Here is a 20,155-nt window from a genome sequence, read left to right on the forward strand (position 1 = left end):
TAAAATAAGCTAAATGTCTTGGCATTGACAAACATTTGTGTGCAACAGTTAGTCACTTAACTTAGATTTAAACTTTTCTCCATTGTCAATTTGACTATTTATCTTCGAAATGTCAGAGCAGTCCCAAATGATTTTTCGCTTTGATTGAACCCATAGGTCAGCCAATGTCCAGCTAATTTTGAGTCATTTTGACATTAAGGAGTATTGTTTGAGATATTAATACCATGATAATAGCATCATTACCTTCTGATACAAAAACCATTATACTCGTAATACCCAATTTGAAAGATGCATTGTTTGCATGTACTTAACTTTAAGTACCTGTATAAATTGCTAATGATGCAAATGGTGCTTACTCGTAGATAAGCTAGATAATGGTCATATTAGATTACCTACTAGCTTTTGCCCGCGGCTTCGCCCGCGTGGAATTCGGTTATCGCGCGCTGTTCCCTCGGAAACTGCAGGGCTACTACGAAACTCGAAGTTCGTATCGTACCGTCCCTCTCGCTCTCGTATTAAATAGTATAAGTGTCCGAGGGACCGCACCACACGATCTTCGAGTTTCGAGTTTCGTAGTAGCCCTGCTGTGCATTTTTCCGGGATAAAAAGTAGTCTATGTCACTCTCTGGCACATAAACTATCTCTATGACAAAAATCACGTCAATCCGTCGCTCCATTTCGACGTGAAAAACGGACAAACATACAAACACACACTCGAATTTATAATATTAAGTATGGAAGGATTACAATATTCATTTTTCGATTGATTTCAACGTAAAAATTTGAGATTTTAACGCATTATACGTATACGTTACTTACCTACTAGCTCCCTTCCCTGAACCTTTTTAGCCTAGTTTCACCACTCATCATCATGATCAAATTATAAACAAGACAAACAAAAGTGACAGATAATCTGTGATGATGTTCCACTTTGTTTTGCCCAAATAAATAAGTGGTAAACCAGGCTCTTACCTTGGTCTTCTTACTCGACTACGACGGCAAAGCCAAAGGAAGATCCGAGTAAATTAAAAATAGGTATCTATCGAACTAATTAAAACATTAGGTGGGTACCCCTTGTGGAACAGTACCACAGTAAGTAACAGTACCACAGTAAGTTGACAAGACATTGGGGTAGCAAGGGATTTTTTTACGGCACTTCCTGTCAATAAGTTGTATGGCGGGTCAGAAATTACCTTTAGGAAAAAATCGTGTCTTACAATTAAATGACAATGACAATTAAAATTAGATGCGGATGTAGCCCTTTATTTTGTAATAATCATGCATATCAAACAACTTAATACAATCATAATAGCAAGGTTCCTCTCCTAGTATAATAGCGTGACATGCCTACATAATTGATTTTAATTTAAGTGTCACTTCCGATCTTTTTACTGTAGTTTCATTACCTACTGCTTGAATTTCACTTCTGGTTGAATTTTTAATTATTCACTATGATACACAACTACTTATATTGTACCCTAACTAGGTTACGTTACCTATTTTGTTTGCCTATTGCATAATGTTTTTGAATGCTATAGGTACTTACTTACGAGTATATTCTTACTCGTATTTTGCTATTAGGTACCCAGATAGTTCTGCAGCTTTTTTTTTTTTTTATTCGACTGGATGGCAAACGAGCAAGTGGGACTCCTGATGGTAAGAGATCACCACCGCCCATAGACAACTGCAACACCAGGGTATTGCAGATGCGTTGCCAACCTAGAGGCCTAAGATGGAATACCTCAAGTGCCAGTTATTTCACCGGCTGTCTTACTCTCTCCACGCCGAAACACAACAGTGCAAGCACTGCTGCTTCACGGCAGGATTAGCGAGCAAGATGGTGGTAGCAATCCGGGCGGATCTTGCACAAGGTCCTACCACCTGCAAATCTCAAACTTAGACGTTATTTTAATCACCCAGTTACGAACACGCTCAATTTTCTACAATTTACAAAGAACAGGAATCATTGTCGTGACCAATTTGTTAACGAATAACATGACTTTTGCACTCATGCTTCTCATTTTCCCAATAGCACATAATCTGTTAATTTAACGTTAACTTACTAAACCTAAGTAATATATAATCGCACAACTATTAATTGGTTAGTATTAAAATGTACCTACTATAATTCAGTTGCTTCATAATCGAATAATCGTGCTGTTATTTGACGGTTTGCAAGACAAATTTATGAACAGTTTAATGTTTTTACAAGGTCTTATTTAAACTTTATACAAATTCAAAAGAGACTGAAAAAATAATTTGCTAGAATTACAGATTAATCCAGCGTAGCGCTCTTATGTGTGGGATGAGTGTGATGTGTGGATGTGCCTTGGTGTTATGGAAGGCCAAAGAATGATAGCAGGTGATAAGACTTTGGGGTATGATGCTATTTGGGGACGATCGGCAGTGGCGGGTTTTACAACAGCATTTCTACATATCTGTGAGTTTTCTTTTTTACTTTTTATTTTTATTTTTAGTAGGGCTGCGTCGCGCGGCGCTTTGGGCAGTTCTGTATCGCATGCCAACTAGGATCCACATAATATCAGCGTCGAGACCTTCCGTGACCTGACAAATGCTGAGTGGATTCCTTTTTCATAACTAACGTACTTAGATAGTTATTGGAATATTTGTTACTTCCTAATTGATTATGTTAAGTAGTTGTGAAATAAATGTTTCTTATTCTTATTCTTATTTAGTTTCACCTGTCCCGTTGTCTGTAGTCAAATCTTGCAAGTTACATTCGACCAACTTCCAGTAGTCGGATTGATTTGAAATTTTCCACCCACCGGTTTAGATTTACGCCCCCCACTTTACCTATATGGGATGGGAGGTTACCCTAAATTTTTTATTTTATTTTTTATTGTACCATTTTGTCGGCATAGTTTACATTTATAACTGTACAAAATTACAGCTTTCTATCATTGATAGTCCATGAGCAAAGCCGCGGACGGACGGGCAGACAGACAGACATGGTGAAACTATAAGGGTTCCGTTTTTGCTATTTTGGCTTCGGAACCCTAAAAACATAGAATTTTCGTAGAATAAATACTTATGATAAATTTGGTTTAGCTCTGCGCCCTGTTACTACAAATATTATTACTCTATTTACCATCATATTATTATGCTTTACATACCTACTCGTATTATGCATTAGGCCTCTATAGTTACTCTAAAATTGCGTAGATTCATAGTGACGTAAGCATTCCTAGCCTATCACACTTCATTGCATTCACAAAATCTCAATTACACAACAGTGACAAACTGAGGCAAATGAACATCTTCGCACGTTATCGTGGACTGCAAACGGAAATATAATTACACCAGACAACTCTACCCGCCATGCCAATGTAGGCCCTCCACTAACACAATAAGGACGTAGGAAATCAGATTTGGTGGTTCACTAAGTGTAAAATATAGCTGGTGTTCAGATGGCTGCTTCCTTGTTTCAATGTGCCATTTCGTGACAGTTAGACACGATGGGTGCCCTCGCGTGGCTTTTATTTTAAATATAGAACATTTATTTTACGATCTGTAAGTACCTGGAAATTTTGATTTACCTACATGCCTAGTTCGGTTGGTGAATATTGTGCCAAAGGTGTTGGATTTGTTTGAGTTTAATAAATGTAGAAGACCACACAAGACAGTGATTTTTAATATTTCATCCAAATTTTCGTAACTCGGAAAGTATGTTTGTTACGCTGACAACATATACCTACCTACTAAATGGGCGTAAGTCTGTGTGAGCCTAACTTAGTCTGTTCTAAACAATGATGGTTTCGCCACAAAAACTAAACATTTCTTTCACATGTCTAAAATTAAAGATTTCAATGAACATCTTATACCAAATAGTGGTTTTGCCGCAATCAGGTTTTATGTTTTTCTTTTTAAATTGGGTATAGACAGATTTGCCATATATTCCTCTTAACTATACCTACCTTAATCAATTCCTTACATTCCAATCCAGCAATTTATGTATAAGTAGATACTCGTGTATTGTACAATCACAACGGCATCTTCTGCACTATTCATTCTATCTATTCAAGACATCTTATTAATTTTAATGATTTGCAAAGCTCCGATAGTTCGATCATCGACCAGCATTTCAAGCTGCTAAGAAACTAAATTACATGTCTTCTATGCCCTAAGCGAGATCATTAAAATTTACCACAAGAAACCCAACTTTATTCCGACGAGACAAAAACTACGTCGCAAAGATTCACACTTAAATTAACTTGTAGTCAGTTTCATCATTGCGATTTTAAGAAATCGGCGAAAATCACTACCTACGGAGAAGTTAGTTAGTTATACCTGTATTATTGCAAAAGTTGTACCTTTAAACTGTTCATCAGTTACCCAACTACTATAATAACCATCTGATAAATATTTGACTTTAGTTATTAGAAGCAATTCTGTAGGTAATTAACAATGACCTTACCATGATATGGGAATAGAATATGAAATGTAGACCATAACGATTTAGATGATGGCAAAATGAAGATCGCTAGAACTTTCGCAATTGTGCGAAACAATTAATATGCCTGTCAATTGTTTCATATAATATTTCTACTTGTGAGATCTCGTAATTGGCTATAGTGTTACTATAGTTAAAATAAGCTTATTCTGTAATTTATAGCTGTTGGTTCTCTGAAAATAAATAAATAAATAATCCAGTCAGTAGGTAGAGGTACTGGTTATGATCAGTAAGCGACCCATAACCATATAATTATTTAGTGACCTTTATTATGACACCTGTATCTATATTAAACCTATGCTTTGGTTTTATTTTGGGACTAGATATATTGGTGTAAATTATCCGATGAAATTTTTTAACTTTGATGAGTACTTTCATTCAAGCCTTTTCATTGTGAGAGGAAGCCTGTGCCCATGCAATGCAATGCAAGCAATGGGACGTATATAGGCTGAGATGATGTGATAAGTACTTACTATCGAAACCACCTTATGACTTATTATGGAACCTTTTCACAGAAAGAGTCATAATAATATCGGTTTGCTGGTGAGGGAAAATCATGAAGACAGTTACTGTGAGAATCGAGAATTAAATTATTCGATTGGACAGAACCAATGTCACCGTGTTACAAGAAATCCATTTTACTTAGACGATAACTTTAGCTAAATTTTCCCTGTGTATAACTCAACCGAATAAGCTTGCAAGACACTATTAAACTACGAATAAATATTAACAAATGTTATAAAGGAAGTAAAGCTTTAAGAAAATTTACATAATAGCGCTTTTTGTGGTTGGTTACAAAGATCTCGTCACGCGAGGACGGATAATTGACAATTGCTGCGAGTCAAGGCTGTGTCATACTATCAAAGCTTTACTAATACGCACTGTTTTACCCCCTTTGTTAAATTTTGATATGCTTTTATTCATAGACTTCCATAAAATCATATATTTTAAGGGCTGAAAGCATAAGTCCCAATGAATGTCAATTAGTATTTCTTGTTAAAAAAAAAAAAAACATTTTTTTTTCATACAAGTTAATTCCGCACGCAATGTATCAGTAACAAAGCTAACAACTGACAAACATTTGCTGCCTCTCTAAAACGTTAAATAAATGTTTGCATTACATTGCTGCTCGAGAAAATTAAATGAATTAATAACTCTCGATTAGTAAAGGTATATTTAGGTAGGTTATATTTTTACAATAAAACGGTTCTCAATAGTTAAAGCTATTGTTAAATAAAAAATTGGAATTGAAACAAAAAATACAAAAAGATTCCAAAAAAACAATCGTATTTTTGTTTTATTTTTACCGATTAACTAAATTCTAGTGGCCCTTATTTTATTTGGACTTACAACTCTATTGTATATTTGTGTGTGAGTTGTAGTTTTAAAATTCCAAACTATTTATCGACCACCTTTCATCCCATTGAAAAAAGCTGAAATTTTGAAATTAGGCGTGACTTATGTGAGTCCGGTGTCAATACAATTATCTGGTAACGAAATTCTTGTAGTTCCACCTAGATCGTCTCCACAAGTGTGGTAGCTGCTCGTACTTGAAACTTGGTGCAGATTTATAGTTTGGATGTCGATAGAACATTCACTACTAACACTCAGTCAAAAACCTTGTATTTGACGACCAGATGGCCTAGTGGTTAGAGAACCTGACTACGAAGCTTGAGGTCCCGGGTTCGATTCCCGTGTCGGGGCAGATTTTTGTATGAAAAATACGAATGTTTGTTCTCGGGTTTTGGGTGTTAAAGAAAGAAAGAAAGAAAGAAAGAAAATACATTTATTTACAACACAAAACAACAATATTATTAGGTACAAAAAAAAAACAACACAAAGGTATGTGTTATTGCGGTTGTGAACCGGACACTGGCTCAGCATAATGCTGAAGAGTTAAAAACACCCCAGCGCTGATTTTCAGCCAGCACCGTCGGCAACCCTAGGGCCGTTATAAAGACATACTACACACCATTAACTACATAAGACTACATAAATAAATAGATAATTTGTAAACTATAAAACTAATTTATTGTGTGACTTTAAAAACTTAAAAATAAATGTATAAGTACGTAGATATATATAATATAGATATATATTTATCCGTTGTTTAGTACCCATAACACAAGCTTTGCTAAGCTTACTTTGGGACTAGATCAATTGGTGTGAATTGTCCCGTGATATTTATTATTTATTTATTTGTATTTGGATCGTGGTCACTGGTGACTCTGGAAGAAGAAAAAACAATTATAACAACAGAGAAGCAGATTGATGCACTTAATATGTTCTTAATATATCTTCGGCCAAATACGTCCCAGCGCTGGGCCCATTCTCCACTCAGAATGAGAGTTGACAGGCTTGGGCTGGAGTTCCAAAGCAGACTTTAGCAGACCCAGACCGAAATATACTTTGCTTAGTCAATCACTTTAACCAGATACTAAATCTGTGGCTACTGAAGCCTAAACGCAAATCCCCCTAACTCATTATCGCGATATTGCACAACCCCCAATGTCAAGTTGCGTTACCTGGGAACGCCGCAATCAGCTGATCGCTCCCAGCTCCGCAAATCGCTGTCGCGGAGGCCGAGCGAATCGCAACGACATTTTAATAAGATCAGAAGATTAGGTAAATACTTACAGGAGTCACGGGCAAGATCATTCGGAAGTCTCCTTCTTTCTACGCACTAAATTCACAATTAAAATTAAAATTAAATTCCGTATAGTGCTAGCGGTACGCCAAAAAAAAGCTGCAAATGGTGTTTAAAGCATGAAAACCGGAACGATTGATCTTTAGGCCATAAGAATCAATTTGACACGTAGCACGAAAACAAAGGAGAGGAGGACCATTATATTTCGGTCACTTGTTTCAAATTAAAATTTAAAAAAATCAAAACATACCGAGTTTGGGCTCCTCCAGATATCATAGGTACAGTTGAATTATTATTTGTAGAATATACCTAATATGTAACCTCAAGAAAGCAATTTCGAAAATATGTCAAAGCCTATTTTCACTCATGCGGGATTTACACTCTTACCTCGTACCTCGCCTCGCGCCTCGTCTCGCGACTCGTATATACGCGAGTGTAAATGCGGCATCAGAAGTAAATATGACAATCATCCTTCTTCTTCTCTTTTAAAATATGGCTTTTCTGTCCTATTTAATAGGACAATTTCGCCAGTGTCAAGGTAAACTCTCTTTGAGAGGGACGTTGTACGCTAATTGTAGTTTTTGCAACTTGATAGTAAAATTCCAGAAACCACGTGGAGACCACTTGCGCATTAAAAAATGTTAGACACGAGAGCAATACCTATAGAATTTTGGGAACACTGTTCACTGTTTTGTTTGTTGTTTAATTTCTGAAGTGAGCATTTCTAAAAAAGTTTGTACATTTGATTTGCGACTCCGATTTGGATAAAAATTTGCAGGTATGTAGAGTGAACGATACTGCGTCGTAATAACATAGTGTCTCAAAATGTCCCAATTGGTTTGTATGGAAATTTCCTATTTTGTTACCAAAACTCTATGGATTTGCGGTGACAAAAGAGGAACTTTCCATACAACTTCATTGGGACATTTCGGGAGACTATAGTTATTTAAACTCAGTATCGTTCACTCTATCTACCTGCAAATTTTTACCCAAATCGGAGTCGCAAATCAAATGTAATACAAACTTTTTTAGAAATCCTCAAGTAGGAAGGAACTGTCATTAAAATTGGCAAAGCACTTTCTTGGTCGACTATACGTCTCCGCTGCGCTTCTAAGAAAGCATAATTTGAATCAGTTTAAAACTACACTTAACTACCGGATATATAGTTGCTTCACTGAAAATCGTTTTGCGCTTTGCTCCAAACAGTAGATCGTATCAGATGAAACAAATCGCTACCAACACAAAGCTTAATTTTGGACGACCTGAATAAATTTAATGAGATCCAAGATAAAGACAATACCGGGTTTCTTCATGTTCACGATAACTAAGAGATATCCAAAGATAGTACTTTTGCTTTCCTATTTAGAAGAGTGTCTTAAACCTAAATTTCGCTTATGCAATGAGGACACGCCAAAAACTGCGCTAACTAGGCAGATTTAAGTCACAAATCTCTGGGAGTTAAATCCATATCACTTCAATAAAAGAACTTAAATAATTTAAGGATAAAATTAGCAAAACACTCGTATGGCCCTTCCTTAAGCTACTTTTCATCCCGACTTTCACATATTAATTGCTAAAACTAGATAGAGACATAAATTATGTAGGTATGTTGTTCATCATAAAACCTAAATGAAACACGATTTAATTTTTGAGTATCCCGCTGAGAAATTAGTAAAACCCGGAATTTCAGTTCAACTGCCAGATCTAATAACTTACGCGAGAAAAGCCGAAGGTAAAGGCTAGTAAAAGATAAAATCTCAATATAATTTGCGAAATCTAGGTCAAAAGATGACATGGGAATCCAAAGCGCTGACAACCAATAAAAGAATTTCCTAACACAATTGTTACAAGGTCACAAGTTAATTCAAGGGATTCAACGTTAAACCACAACACATCCGAAATTCATCAAAACAACCCCTTAGCAAAAGTCACAAGACAAAGCACCATCTAATTGAACAATAGACTCTATTACGAATTGTTTTGTGTTGGAAATTGAATGCTCCAAGTTGGAGCTTACTGGGCTATGGAACTGGATCACCAATTCACTCATTGTCCAATTAATGATGAGCCAGTTCTTCGGCAATTTCCTACACTTTGCGAAATTTCTTCTCACGCGATTCCATCTGCGGTTACCCTATTGTCCGAGGAACATGCTGGTATTGCTGGTGTTACTTAACTTACAACTTTATTACTCTACAGCTATGGCTGGAATATTGTAACAGACTTCCATTCTTTGTGGTTCCCTTGGGTTTTGTTCAAAAATGGTTAACAGTTTTGAACGTTTTTTTAATTGTTTCATGGCATAAAATGGTTGCAATTCAGAGCACGTACGATCTAGTACTGTGTTTTTATTTGATAATAATATGATAACTTTTTGCAATAGTATTTTTTTTTATAATAAATGTGATTTTGGGAAATTTACTCCAATGTGCGTAGAAGAAGCCAAAAGAAGGTATATAACAAGGCGAACCGTCAGAGTTAATAATGCTACCCATTAACAATAGCAAAATAAATTAGAACAAATCGATACCTCGGGGCTCAAAGGGCGAAAAGCACAAAACACGACTCAGGACTCAGGACAGGAAAAGCTAAAAACTGGAAATAAAATATATAGTTCTGTTGTTTCTAATGTTACGTAAGTATAAGTCTTCTATTGACAAATAGCTTAAAATTTCTTGTAGTTTTTGTTGAAATACTCCAATTGGATGCAAACTGTACGGTTAATGAGATACGTACGCTATACGCCCTGGTCAAAACACAAGGATTGAATCAGATGTACCTGCTTTAAGATCTTGTGAACTTGGCTTGTTTTGGTTCAATGTATCGTATAGGAAAACTTAATTACTTTTATGGTGACAAATTAGGCCGTCTCAGTGAGTAAAATAATAGGCGGGTTACGGGATGACCGTAAAAGTAAAAATTTGGAATTGAAATAAAAAATAGAAAAATATTCCAAAAAACCAATCTTATAATAATAGGGACATTATCCATAATTTTGATTAGGTACATAAGGCCACGATCTTAAGAAATCATTTATGGTGAACTATAAGAGGTTGTAAAGGACCGTTGAATAAATAACAGCTTTTACGCCGTATGTCTTAGATTTTTTCGAGGCAATAAAGAGAATGTAAAAAAAATGTGTCGCTTTAAGATCGGTGTTTTTAACATTCTTTATACTTAATGCCTTGATGATGAAACAATGGGATTTTGTTGATCATTATACCCAAAATTTTGAAAATAAATTGTGTTTAGGGACCAAAACAACATATGCCGTAAAGGACACTTTTCAGCGAATTTCCATACGTGGATAATACTGATTGATAGCGAAAAAAACGCCCAAGTGTCCTTTACGCCCTTTGAACCTCATGATATCGAAATATAGCAAACGTCATTACTCTCCATCGTTATCATGTTTGGCAGACGCAACAACAACAGTAGCAGTAAATTTTTTATAAACTCCAAACATTTCGCTTAATGGAGAGAAAGCGTAACTCTAGATCAGTTAAAACAACTGACTTAAAAGATTAATAAAAAACTTAATTCGTACCTAATGAAATGAACATTAAGCTGCTATTACAAGATGCTAGCTGTCTTGTACGATTTATGGAACTTATATACTCTTACTCATAGTTAGTCTTTTTGTGTAAATATTATAATGATTTTGACAGACGACTTGATCGTGTCTTAAGTATACTGATGTAATTTTAGAATTTGATACTAAGGCAGAAATATTTTGTACTGTAACCTATTAAAATAGAGTAGTCAAAAGGTGTTTAAACTTGAATTAAATAGGCCAAAGCAGCTTTACCAAAACATTATATCTAGGTTTATTTTGCAAATAGGCTCTTTTACTTGTATTTTTTGTTTACCAACGTTTTTGAAAAAACTTTTCTGACAAAAATAATAAACTGCAAAAAACTTGGCAGAAAGTTTTAATTTTCAAAGCAATTTCTATATCGAATGCACGATGCTTTAGCGAATGGTAAAGTAGTTTTAATTTGCCTAAGTAGATACGACTTTGTACACTGTACACCTTACCGCATTCACTGCCACCTGACTTTCACAGGTGCCACCGACGCACATATGCGTTCAAGATAATAATTATGACAGCGGCACTGGGTGAAGTTCCGAAAACGCATATATGCGTCGGGGGCAGTGAATGCGTTAAGCAAGTCATTCCTTAATCTTACCAATATGTGAGCGGAAATAATAAAACAAGAATATTATAAGACATTAGTTTCATTGAAGAAATCATCTTATTGTTACAATTAAGTACAATGGCCATATTAAGGCTAAATATTGACAAAAACGTGCGATTCCAATGTGCATTGTAATCTAGAAACGACTAATTCGTGGGAGTTTATGACAATACAATTTAGATTTAATTGTACCGAGGCGGGTACCAAACCGTTTAACTTTGATATTTTTAGATCAAGGTTTCCTTAAAAATGTTAATGATGTAGCAAACTGAGTCTAAAAAATTGTCTGCATCTCGTTTATTATGTGTATGTAAACAGTTTTATTATGATTGTATTTTTATATATATATGCGTTAACTAATCAACAATGTAAACACAATAACAATGTTGTAGTATTTAGAAACGATCTAGTATTTTCTTAAATAAATGATAACTTAGGACATATAATTTTCCATGATTTCTATCGCATTGTGACTTTACTCATGACTCGCAGATTCTGAAATAAAATTATGTTTTACATTGTTTCTGACTAGATGTTAGATTATCTTGACCCGCCAACCTGACTTTTTGCCAGCCCATTGAACTGAGAATACTAATTGAATGAACCTATTGTGCTTAAATGTATTTTTCCTTGTTACAGCTTTACTGGCTCTAACATTGGCCCAGAATGGCTACGAGTACAACAAGCCGGGCAAACCCTTCGGCCAGGGGACCACGCCAAACCGACCTGGCTTGCCTGGAACTTCAAGCGGCTACCCAAGCTCCCCCACCTCTCCAACTTTCCCCAACGGACCCCAGAGCGATGAATACCCCAACACTGGCGCTGGATCTACCCCAGGAGCCCCAAACTACCCTACTGGCCCTAACCAAGGCTATCCACCCTCTAACAACCAAAGACCTGGAGAACAAGGTTCTTCTGGATACCCCGGATCTTTTCCATCAAGTCAAGGACCTACAACTGGTAGCTTCCCTGGACAAGGACCCTCAACTGGTGGCTATCCTGGACAGGGATCTTCAACGAGCGGGTTCTCTGGACAAGCTCCAACGGCTGGAGGATTCCCTGGTCAGGGACCGACGACAGGTGGATTTCCCGGACAGAGCGGTTCAAACTACCCTGGACAAGGACAAACCTATCCAGGGCAACAAGGCGGCGCACCTTCCAGACCCGGTTCGCAAGGTTTTGTCTCTAACGACGACAGCGGAGCATACGAAGGAGGAGACTACTCGGCAATTCCTGGCGAACCTGATAAGGACTACCCCATCCTTACCGAAGTCCCTCAGACGTCCTTCAGATGTGATGCTCAAGCTTATCCAGGGTACTACGCCGATGTTGAAACCCGCTGCCAAGCTTTCCACGTTTGCTCCAACAACAGAACCTATGATTTCCTTTGCCCAAATGGAACCATTTTCTCTCAGCAAGTCTTTGTTTGCGTTTGGTGGAACCAATTCGACTGTAACTCCGCTCCCAGCCTTTACGACCTTAACGCTAACCTCTATGACTACTCAATAACTGGCTCCAGGCCACAAGGTGGATTTCCCGGCTCTGGACAAAATGACTATCCGCAAGGACCACAAGGACCCTCCGTTTCCTACCCTGGCAGCACAGGACCTTCTGCTAACTATCCAGGAAGCACCGGACCTCAAGGACCTACAGCAAACTACCCAGGCAGTGCTGGGCCTCAAGGACCATCAGCTTCTTATCCTGGCAGCACCGGTCCCCAAGGTCCGTCCGCTTCGTACCCCGGTAGCAATAGTCCGCAAGGGCCGTCGGCGTCATACCCTGGCAGTTCTGGACCACAAGGTCCTTCAGCCTCTTATCCGGGAAGCACGGGTCCATCTTCTGGTTACCCAGGCTCTAGTGGCCCACAAGGGCCGACGTCATCCTACCCAGGGTCACAAGCTCCGTCAAGTTACCCTGGCTCTCGTCCTGGAAGCTCCCAAGGTTATCCATCAGGGAAGCCCACCGGTCCAAGCTTCCCCACTGGAGGCAGCACAGGTGGACAGCGGCCTTCCAACGACAACTACCCATCGCAACAACCTAACCGAGAGTATCTGCCTCCCAGAAATTGAGCCATCCTAATCTATTGAACACAAGCATATCCGAATTAAAAAGACTTAGATTTCTTAATTAACTTTAGATCGTAGTCGCGTGATGAGAGGACTAGTTGCCAAAATGTTGTATTAGAAGCCAGTAAGAGCATCAACGCCCTCAGAAATGTACACGCGTGTAACAGAGCAAAGAATAGTTGCCTTTTGTTAACAATAGGCACGACATTCCAAGCTGTGTATTTAGTTTTGTGTGCATACATCTGAAGGGCACTAAAGTAGACAAATGAAAGTTGGTGCTGCCTAATCTCTAGTATAAGTTTAATTTTTAAGCTCTATCTATACTGTTTAGCCTTTATCTTCGTCATTAAGATTTCTTACTCTAATCATTTCTCTATTGATTTAACTAATCAATATGCGGAGGAGTACTTTTCATTACTATTTTTTTTGTTTAGTTTTGTCTTCAAAGTAATCATTCTTGTGTGATGTTAACGAAAGTTACCAAATCTAGTTTTCGTAATCTAAAATATTTTTATTAGTAAATCACACCACTGCCTAGTTATATGAAATCCTAGAAAGTATTAACATGTACCAATACTATATAGGTATTTGTAAATATACTTTGAAAAGACATTAAAATATTATGTGAGCAATGTGTGTTATTTTTTTGTTGGTTTCACGGGTGCACTTGGCTTTCGCTTGCCTTCAGGCGACGCTCGGAAAACATTGTTCACTAGAAGTTGACCAATCATGTCAAATTCATTACAATTAGGAAAGGGATTACCGTCTATTACAAGCTTCATTAAACCACTATTAGGAATTTTAATACCAGATTGATACAGCAACACAGTTTTGATCCTCTTCAAACTAAGATACGATAAACTGTTGTAAGCTAAATTCAAATAAGCAAGTGTAAGATTACCCAAGCAATATGACGAGCCGTCTTTGATTTTTGTACAATCAGGACTGTACGGATCGACATAGGGCCCTAATAGTTCTAGTGACATGAGTTCAGCTCTAGTAGCGGTATCCAAATCTGTACCTTTCTTACTTTTCTTCGTTGAAGCTATTGTGGAAACGGCACTAGTTTTACTTCTTTTACTAGTCGTAGACTTCCGACTATATTCATCGAGAGACCTCGTATCATCATCAAAATAGTCCATATAGATGGCTCTTTTCTCTCTTAAATAGTGAATGTACCTCGCCCGTTTCTGCTTGATTTCGTCACACGTTAGAGGAAATTCTTTTAGCACGTCTAACAACTGAAAAGCGCCATCATCAGTGATGCGGTTATCTGCGAGATTTAGATACCGCAAACATCTATTAGTCCTAAGTGCCTTTGCAAGGGATTTCATTCCTATATCCGTTATGTGGTTACTCGATAGATTTAAAAGTATCAGGGACTTTGCAGCGGGAGCTGTGAAACCTAACTTTGAAGCTATTAGTCCACACACATCATCGTTGATACGACACTTTGATAGTGACAGGTTTCTTAGTTTAGTTTTCTCATTTAGAAGTATAGCGTAGTTCGCCTCAGATAGAAACGACTCGTCTAGATAAACGTCACTCAGATGCGACACTTGTAGAATTTTACTTAACTCATGAAGAGTGTAGACGTTAAGGCTGGATTTTATAATAGATATTTTTGTGAGGTATTTAAAGTAAGGGCATAGGAGGCCTATGCATTGCATAAGTTTTCGTGGGATATCTTTGGCTCTTGAGATTATTATCTCCGCTAGTTCGTCTTGGTTGTCGTATAGGGCGTCTACGACCAGAAGAGCTGCTTCGTCACTGAAGAACATAGTGCTCGTAGAACCTGTAACGTCATCCGGTTTCCTTAATTCGTCTGTGACGACTGTAGTGGATACTGTTGTCGCACTCTTTCGCACCACCACTTTCTTGCGAGGATCTTGAGCCTTAAGATTTTTGTAAAAATTATCTAAAAAAATAAAGAAAAAAACCTTTGTTAAAATTTATACGTATAAAAAAATCAAAATATTGATCCAGGCAAGGCTAAATAAAAATAGACGCAGAAACTGTAGAATAGCAGCTTCGTCTATCTGCGTGGTCAAATTTGCATACTATGTCATCCGTCTCTTAATCAAACACATACTATGGCCACTGTATTACCATACCAAAGGCTGAAACTATACCTAAATGCATAACTAATCTTCTCACACTTGTGCGACCAAACCGCTGTTTAAAAAACGGTGACGGCACGGAATCGCAGTGACGCACCTTATGCGCACCGTTTTTATCGCATAAACAAAAGTCTTGTCGTTTACGGCACGTCACTGCGATTCCGCACCGTTTCGGTATTTTAAGCAGCGGTGTGGAAAACATGTAAAAAACGATGCGCATACGGTGCGTCACTGCGATTCCGTGCCTTCACCGTTTTTTAAGCAGCGGTACAGTTTCAGCAAAATAAGTGTAATTTTGCTTTAGCTCAGAGGCCTCTCTGTCGTATATAAGTTGACAGAGAGCATTCAAAAACGTTCTTTGTGCCTGAGAATACATGTGCAGAGACATCAAATTAACATAAATTCTGTAGACAGCTAAATGTTATTTTGTATGAATAGAACTTTAAACGCAAAAATCATTCAAAACCACCACAAATTCTTATCACGGCTATCAAAAAGTACCTACCTAGATATTTCTTATCAAGTGCAAGACAGGAAGAACGAAAAGAAAGTAAAGTTAAGGACTCTATCTGCTACAGACTAGTTCATTAATCTCAAAACATCACTTTTTACGTTTTTACAACTAATTTGGAACGTATAAGTCGTAACTTAGTTATGATAATTGCTAGTATGCAGTGATCAACATTTTCATCTGATTGATGGAGGTACAGTCACCAGCACCAACATCCGACACAACAAGCGTGCATAAATATCTGATACGACTCTATTTATAGCGCCGGAAGGTCGTGTCAGATATTTTTGCACGCTCCGCTGTGGCAGATATTAATGCTGGTGACTGTACCTGATTTCGATCTCCTTAGATTTCGTTCTGCAATCGCATTGCTAACAAAAAACGTTATCACCATCATCATCCCAGCCCCAGCCTATATATATATTACGTCCCACTGTTGGGCACAGGCCTCCTCTCAGAATGAGAGGGCTTGGGCCGTAATTCCCACGCGGGCCCAGTGCATATTGGGAACTTCACACACACCATTGAATTGCTTCGCAGGTTTGTGCAGGTTTCCTCACGATGTTTTCTTTCACCGTAAAGCTCGTGGTAAATTTCAAATTTATTTCGAAAAATTCAGTAGTGCGAGTCGGGGTCTGAACCCACGATCCCCTGCTTAAGAGGCCATAGGTCAAAATACTCGGCCACCACGGATGCAAAAAAATGTTATTTCATTAGAAATATCTAAAAAACATGTTACAAAACTTTCTGGTTTATGTTGCATTCGTTTCGAATTTGTAAATTGTAGGTGTATCTGCGTTGAGACTAATACTATACTATATTATACAACATAATACTAACAAACAATACGTTTAACACCTCAATGTGTCAAGGATAACACTTACCATTCTGTACTCCTTTATTGATGACAATGCCAGGGCATTCGTACTTCGCACATGCATTAAACAGCTCTTTCTCAAAGTTCAGCTCAGGTTCGAAGAACAGTCCCTTGCTGGCACCATCCTTGTCCTTAAAGGTCTTGCTCGAAAATACACTGACAGACAACGATCTACTAGACTTCATCGATAAACAAATTAAAATAAAATCAAAAGTAATAAGTAATACAAATCATAAAAATAAATAAAAAATCTAATGTAGATAAGCCGCCGTCTAAAGTCATTATGAAATGTCTTCTTTTTATTCGTTGAAATTCAGACGGAAAACATTTTTTTAATCTAGGTGGGTAAGGTTTGCGTCAGTTTAGTAAAAACTTCTTGTTACTTTAATTCATAGATGAGAGAGTGTGCAGCGCCACCAGTGGACAAAAAATAAACTATTTTACGATGTGCCCGCTATAGAGCAAGGAATATCGACGAATGCGTTGCTCTAATCTAATCGATCTGCCTAGGAAATCGTGATCTGGCGGATTTTACGATCGGCCGCCGACATGTGTCCTCTTTAATTATAAATGTTGGAATTAAAACTACCGTGACATATGCACACAGCACAGACATAAATACATAATTAAGTATAAGTATTTCCATTACACTGACGGAAATTGGAATTAACTCAGTTCATGTCTTATTATTCCACTGAAATTATGACTTATTGTCATATTATGACTTTACCTGGCCATGTAAATACATGTACCTGGCCTGTAATGTGCTTTTCGTATTTATTCCGTGGTATGGACCAAAGTTTCCGTCTATTAAAACCACATTAAAACAAAGTATTCGCGCAAAGTTCGGGTTCGACACATTATGTTCAGTTTGATAAGGTGCGTCTACTGGCGAGGGAAAAGTAACCATTGGAATTTTGACCATGATAATGGGTGATCGATCACAATTAAAATTTCTAAGGAGTTATAACAGTTTTTATATAAGGGCCACGATATGGAAATTTATGCGCAACGTACCTGGTGACCTTTAAACAGCTTTTTTTTTAACTTGATAATAATAATTATAATCCTCCAAGCTTTGATAGAAAGACCTAAAAAAATAGTGCCTATTGTAAATAGGCAATTTCAATAGATCAAATTAGCTTCAGTCGCTCTTCGAAGCTTACTTACCCTTTTTAGGGTTCCGTAGCCAAAATGGCAAAAACTGAACCCTTTTAGTTTCGCCATGTCTGTCTGCCTGTCCGTCAGTTCGTCCGAGGCTTTGCTCAGGGACTATCAATGCTAGAAAGCTGTATTTTTGCACGAATATACATATGTATATATAAATTATGCCGACAAAATGGTACAATAAAAAGTAAAAAAAAATATATTAATTTATACCTATATAGGTGTAAAGAGGGGGTGTTTTTTTTCCTCATCCAACCTTGTAGTGTGGGGTATCGTTGGATAGGTATTTTATAGTATTGTATATACCATTAGGGGGTTGCTAAAACGATTTTTCGATTCAGGGATTTGTTTGCAAAATATTAAACTTTAAAGTGCAAATTTTCATTAAAATCGAGCGACCCCCATTCTGAGAGGAGGCCTGTGCCCAGCAGTGGGACGTATATAGGCTGGGATGATGATGATGATGATGAGCGTCCGCCCCCCTCTAAAAACTAATCCGGTGGATGAAAAAATTTGTAAAAATTCAGGATAATAGTAGTATATTAAACTTACAAGAAAAACTATAACGGTTAAGTTTTCTTGAGAATATTAGTAGTTTAAGAGTAATTACCAGCCTAAGGTATAAAATATACCTAAACTAGGAAAAAGAAAGCAATTTTTTCGTAATGGCTACGGATACTATGGCTATGGCTACTACCCTATTTTGGGCGTGTCCGACACGCTCTTGGCCGGTTTTATAATCATCCGGTGATCCATTAAATACTTACTTGGTCAAAGTTTATTTATCTCTGCGTACAATTACAAACACATTTCTACTTAGTAAATATCAGTGACAGAATCTTGTCACTATGTTGATAACAATCGCAGAGTGTACTCGATTGAAAGCACGTTGTTGGTCCAAGCCGTTTTGTTCGGAGTGCTCGCCGTCTCTACCTACTCATAAGACGTTGACGCACCGTAAACGCAGTGACGGGACTCAAGCGTCACGTTTTTATCGCTTATCTTCAACACAGCTACTCAAAAATGCTGACTCACCGTAAATTTCATTATTGTGTGTTTTAAGGACCAATTTGGAAGTTGCGCGTCAAGAAATAATAATAATAATACAGTATATTGGTTTACAATCAGTATACTCACTCTCATTACTAAAAGTTTGACTTAATAACTAACAGTGGTGCTTTACTTTAAATAACTAACATGTGGTCTCGTCATGAGTACTTTGACGGTGCGTCAGTGTATTTTGAGAACCAGTGTGGTGAACCCTTTATTAACCGTGTTAACATATCCATATTCAGTAAGTGTATTAGTAACAGAAATTTGACACTACGTACGTAACATTCGCAGATCACAGTAACTCAATTGATTCAGCGATGTTGGTCTAGGCCGTTTTGTACAGACTGCTCTCCGTCGCTACACAAAATACGCTGACCCACCGTAAACGTAGTGACGTGATCCGTGTGTCACGTTTTTAAATCGCTTATCTTCAACACAGCTGTTTAAAAACGCTGACGCTCCGTAAATAATTGTGTATTTTAAGCACCGATTTAGAAGTTACGCGTACAAAAGAAATATGCATGAGTAGCGTCACTGCGTTTACGGCACGTCAGTCTATTTTGAGCACGGGTATGGTCGATTTTTAATATCTGAGTAAACATATTTCTACTTAGTAAGTATCAATAACACTAATTGTCATTATGTAGATAACACTCGAAGATCACAGTGACTCAGTTGTCTGGTTGTCTCCGAGATGTTGTTCCAAGTCGTCTTGTTCGGTCACCTCTCTGTACCCTTAGTGTAAGTTTTCGGTTGCAAAATACGTCTCGATCGCGTTCGCGTTAAAATCTCATTTTGTATGGAAACACGAACATCGCAAACGTTCCGCTAGAGGCGCTGTTCGTGTTTCCATACAAATTGAGATATAACGCGAACGCGATCGAGACGTATTTTGTAACCGAAAACTTACACTAAGGGTACTGCTGCTGCTCAAAATACACTGATTCACTGTAAACGCAGTGACGAGACTGTTTTAAAGCGTTGAAGCACCTTAGTAAATCATTATGTATTTTATGAAGTTACGCGTCAAAAAAGTTGCGTCAC

At 37.6% G+C, this 20,155-nt stretch overlaps 2 protein-coding genes across 3 annotated transcripts in view; one reads left to right on the forward strand and one right to left on the reverse strand.

Annotated features, from left to right (window-relative positions):
• Positions 1 to 14,015, forward strand: part of LOC141439215 (uncharacterized) — a 30,191-nt gene extending 16,176 nt beyond the window's left edge. The window contains exon 3 of the mRNA XM_074103404.1: positions 11,957 to 14,015. Within this exon, the coding sequence (XP_073959505.1) occupies positions 11,957 to 13,386 (1,430 nt within the window). The 3' untranslated portion in view covers positions 13,387 to 14,015. The remainder of the gene's footprint in view (positions 1 to 11,956) is intronic.
• A 3-nt stretch (positions 14,016 to 14,018) lies between these two features.
• On the reverse strand, positions 14,019 to 17,174 carry LOC141439216 (uncharacterized). Of its 2 annotated transcripts, none has more exons than XM_074103407.1 (2): positions 16,899 to 17,174; positions 14,019 to 15,178 (listed from the first exon to the last, which is right to left on the reverse strand). In XM_074103407.1, exons 1-2 carry the CDS (start codon positions 17,074 to 17,076, stop codon positions 14,022 to 14,024), a joined length of 1,335 nt encoding a protein of 444 aa, XP_073959508.1. In that variant the 5' UTR covers positions 17,077 to 17,174; the 3' UTR covers positions 14,019 to 14,021. The 2 variants fall into 2 exon arrangements, with proteins under 2 accessions (XP_073959508.1, XP_073959506.1); XM_074103405.1 differs by having other exon boundaries at positions 14,019 to 15,301.
• Between the last annotated feature and the right edge of the window lie 2,981 nt (positions 17,175 to 20,155).

The sequence above is a fragment of the Choristoneura fumiferana genome, chromosome 20 (assembly GCF_025370935.1).
Source record: "Choristoneura fumiferana chromosome 20, NRCan_CFum_1, whole genome shotgun sequence".
NCBI classification, from domain to species: domain Eukaryota; kingdom Metazoa; phylum Arthropoda; class Insecta; order Lepidoptera; family Tortricidae; genus Choristoneura; species Choristoneura fumiferana.